This window comes from Crocodylus porosus, unplaced genomic scaffold (assembly GCF_001723895.1).
Source record: "Crocodylus porosus isolate Cpor-Errol unplaced genomic scaffold, CroPor_comp1, whole genome shotgun sequence".
NCBI lineage: Eukaryota > Metazoa > Chordata > Crocodylia > Crocodylidae > Crocodylus > Crocodylus porosus.
Genome location: NW_017728948.1, coordinates 44533305 through 44537348, shown reverse-complemented (window position 1 = coordinate 44537348; position 4044 = coordinate 44533305). Strand labels below are relative to the sequence as shown.

Genomic DNA, 4044 nt, shown 5'->3' with positions numbered 1-4044 from the left:
ATTCCCTGATCTAAAATATCCATCATCTTGCTGTCACTATAAGATAGAGCAGAGATGTACAAGCAAGTCTGGGAGCCTTTGCTCCTGGGTTGTACATTGAAGTGCCTCCCTCATGCCTTTTGGAAAACACTACATCATGCATGCTCACTGAATACATTTCAGCTCTACTGTAATTATTCTTTTTGACGCACAGTAGTTACAATACTTGTGAGAAGGCACAATTCCTCCTCAAGTGTCTAGCACATTGGGGAAGTGAACCCACAGCATCATCTCTTTAATGTAGTTTGCTCCTGTGGCACAGACAGCCAGTTCTGTGGGCTGTGTGTGAAAATTGCATGTCAATGAGGGGGAACTAATGATTTATCTTGAGAGAGGGTGTTAGAAGCAGGAGAAGCAGCTGCCTATACACCCCTGGGTGCAAAAAGCTCTAGACCTGCAGGGCTTGAGGGTGTAGAACATCATACTGGAGACTGTTCATCTGTACACCAGTTACAGTAAGACTTTCTTATTTATATGAGACCTTTCCTTGACTTCTAAATGCATCATTGTAATGCTTCACTATTATTTGTTTGTTCAATCTTTAAGTTTGCTGAGTTTACATTTTCTAGTATCTTTAAGGATTCTAAATATATTATAAAAATGTTGCTATCTGTATTCTTTCAAATAAAAGTACTGAACTGTAAATAATTCAGTGCCTTTCTGCTGTGTTTTTTTTACACTTGTCCGAGAAAAGATGTAACTGGAAAATGTAACTTGAGTTTGATACTACCAAAGAAAAATAAGGCACAGGATACAACTTATACTATGTCAGTAATGTGGTGGAGATATACTCTAGCATATTCCCCTCATCTCACCAAGAATTTGGAGGTCTAATAGTTCCTTTTCTTTTCATAGGACTGGGCTCAGCATTGAGAAATATTAATCAGAACCACATTTACCAGTATTTGCGAAGTGCCACTATCGTTCTGGAAGAACAAATGGGATCCTCCAAAAGTGTTTCCCAATGTACTTGTATCTTTCTGTTCACATTATGGAATAACATGAAGCTATCTATAGAAAATAAATTTACTGCAAACTATTCATGCAGTTTTCTGACTAATGTTCCAAAAGGCATACCAACGCAAACAAAAGTGCTGGATTTGTCACAGAATAATATCTATGAAGTTCATATTTCTGATTTCAGTCCACTACCTGAACTGCAAGTATTAAATCTGTCTCACAATATAATCAGTAAACTTGATTTTAGTGCTTTCAAATTTAATAATGACTTGCAATACTTAGATTTATCTCATAACAAAATGTCAGTTATTAAGTGTCAGTTTATGGCAGAACTAAGACATTTGGATCTTTCTTTTAACAAGTTTAATGCCTTGCCTATTTGTCAGGAATTGGGTATTATGTTCCAACTGGAATACTTGGGATTGAGTGCCACAATGATACGCAGGTCAGACTTCAGAGCTATTGCACACTTGCAGCTGCACACTGTCTTTCTAACCTTAGAAGACCTTACTGACTATGATTCTGGGAGTCTGCCAGACTTAAGCACAAGGAATCTTCATATTGTTTTCCCAGCAAACAAAGATTTCAATTTTTCTCTTCTGTATGATGGAATGAGTACTTCAGAAAAATTAGAATTGTTCAATATTAAATATGACTTGAGCTGTAAAGACTTCCCATTTCCTCCTTTATCCCTTGAAAAGGAATTCAAAACATCCAATCTCATTCTTAACAATGTTGATTTATCCTGGACTATCATTTTGCGAATTTTTATGATTGTTTGGTATTCACATGTAGAGTCTTTCACTGTGAAAAATTTGACCTTTGGGGGTGAAACTAAGTTGAACAAACCTGATATTTCTTCCATACTAAAATATAAAGACCAACATGTTGTTTCAGAGAGTTTAATAAAAGCGCTAACCTTAGAGCATGTTCGGAATAAGCTTTTTTATTTTAATCAAGAGCTTGTGTACCTAGCATTTTCAGAAATGAACATTGAAAATCTAACAATATCTGATGCAAATATGCCATACATGCTTTGTCCTGAAGAACCCAGCCTGTTTCAGTATTTTGATTTTTCCTACAATGACTTGACAGATGAAGTATTTAAAAACTGCAGTACCCTCACTCACTTGAAAACATTTATCTTACCAAGAAATAAATTTGAGAAGCTTTCAAAGGTGAGCTCAATGACCAGCAAAATGATATCACTGAAACACTTGGACATAAGTAGGAATTTATTATATTACAATGAGGAGGAGAAGCACTGCAACTGGACTGAAACTCTAGTCAAACTGAACTTGTCTTCAAACAAACTGACAGATGCAGTCTTCAGATGTTTACCACTCCATGTCCAGATACTTGACCTGCAAAATAACCAAATCAGTACCATCCCCAAGGAGATTATTAAGCTGGAAGCTTTGAGCGAGTTGAATATTGCCTTTAATAGACTCACTGACCTGCCTGGGTGCAGGCATTTCAGTGCTCTGAAATTCCTGAATATAGAAATGAATCAAATTCTTACACCCTCTTCTGATTTCTTCCAAAGCTGTCAAAATATCAGAGAGCTAAAAGCAGGACTAAATCCATTCAAATGTTCTTGTGAACTACAAGATTTTATTAATCTTGCAAAACAAGGCCCTGCAAGGCTGGGGGGCTCTCCAAAGTTGTATGTATGCGAATATCCAGAAGGCTGGAAAGGAACCCAACTAAAGGATTTCCATTTGTCCGAAATAGCTTGCAATACAGCTCTCTTGCTTGTCACTGTTCTAATCATTACAGTGGTCCTTGTGGCTTTGGTGTCTTTTCTGTGCATCTATTTTGATGCCCCGTGGTATTTGAAGATGATGTGGCAGTGGACACAAACAAAGCGACGGGTTTGGAACAGTTACCCTGAGGAGCTACCAAGCCATTTACAGTTTCATGCTTTCATTTCATACAGTGAACATGATTCTTTATGGGTGAAGAATGATCTGATACCAAATCTGGAGAGGGAAGAGGGGTCCATACAGCTGTGTGTGCATGAGAGGAACTTCATTCCAGGCAAAAGCATTGTGGAGAACATCATTAACTGCATTGAGAAAAGCTACAAATCCATCTTTGTTCTGAGTCCCAATTTTGTGCAGAGTGAATGGTGCCATTATGAGCTTTACTTTGCCCACCACAAATTGTTTAGCGAGAGCTCAAACAGCTTGATCCTCATTTTACTGGACCCAATTCCTCAGTATATCATTCCTGCTCGGTATCACAAGTTGAAAGCACTTATGGCCAAGAGAACGTACTTGGAGTGGCCCAAGGAGAAAAGCAAACATGGACTCTTCTGGGCTAACCTTAGGGCAGCAATTAACATTAACCTGCCACTGACTGTCAAAACAAGGAAGGTGTAGATAACAAGAACATTCATTAAGCTTTAGATTTTCTTTGTTAATATTGTTTATAATGAACTATATTCTTAAGGGAACCAATTAACTTACTAATGGAAATTTTGAAGAGCAGCTTGGACAGGCACTTGGCCTAGTTTGGTTTAGTCAGGGACTATCCCAGAAGGCTGGACTTGATGACCTTGTGAAGTCTCTTCCTGCCCTGCTTGTCTATGAACTTACTGTATATTGTTAATAAAACCACTTTCACATGGTATTTGTGGTTGTATACCCAGAAGTAACTGTAACATATAGAAAGTTCTGTAGCTGCCAATTTCTGTTGGGGAAATATGTTCTTTTACAGTTTGACCATTGCCTAAATCAGCAGTGGGCAAATATTTTGGGTGGAGGGCTGCTTATTGAGTTTTGGCAAACCATCAAGGGCCACGTGACAGGCAGCCTGGGGCATATAAGTGTTAATTTTCTAATTTTTTTAGGGGCTCCGTGGGCTGGATAGAATGGCTTGGTGGGCCACATCTGGCCCACGGGCTGCATTTTGCCCACCCCTGGCCTAAACAGACAGGAGAGGAGAATATTTCATAGATTTCATAGATTTCATAGACATCAGGGCTGGAAGGGACCTCGGGAGATCATCGAGTCCAGCCCCCTGCCCAAAGGGCAGGAAGTC

General features: G+C 38.8%; 1 protein-coding gene across 1 annotated transcript; it reads left to right on the top strand.

The window, feature by feature from the left end:
- The first annotated feature begins 300 nt into the window (after positions 1 to 300).
- Positions 301 to 3656, top strand: LOC109322390 (toll-like receptor 1). Its single transcript, XM_019553472.1, has 2 exons — positions 301 to 494; positions 895 to 3656. Exon 2 carries the CDS (start codon positions 978 to 980, stop codon positions 3381 to 3383), a length of 2406 nt encoding a protein of 801 aa, XP_019409017.1. The 5' UTR covers positions 301 to 494; positions 895 to 977; the 3' UTR covers positions 3384 to 3656.
- Positions 3657 to 4044: the final 388 nt, after the last annotated feature.

Excerpts from the sequence above, each read along its gene's own strand:
- LOC109322390 (XM_019553472.1), top strand. The coding sequence starts at position 978 with ATGGGATCCTCCAAAAGTGTTTCCCAATGTACTTGTATCTTTCTGTTC.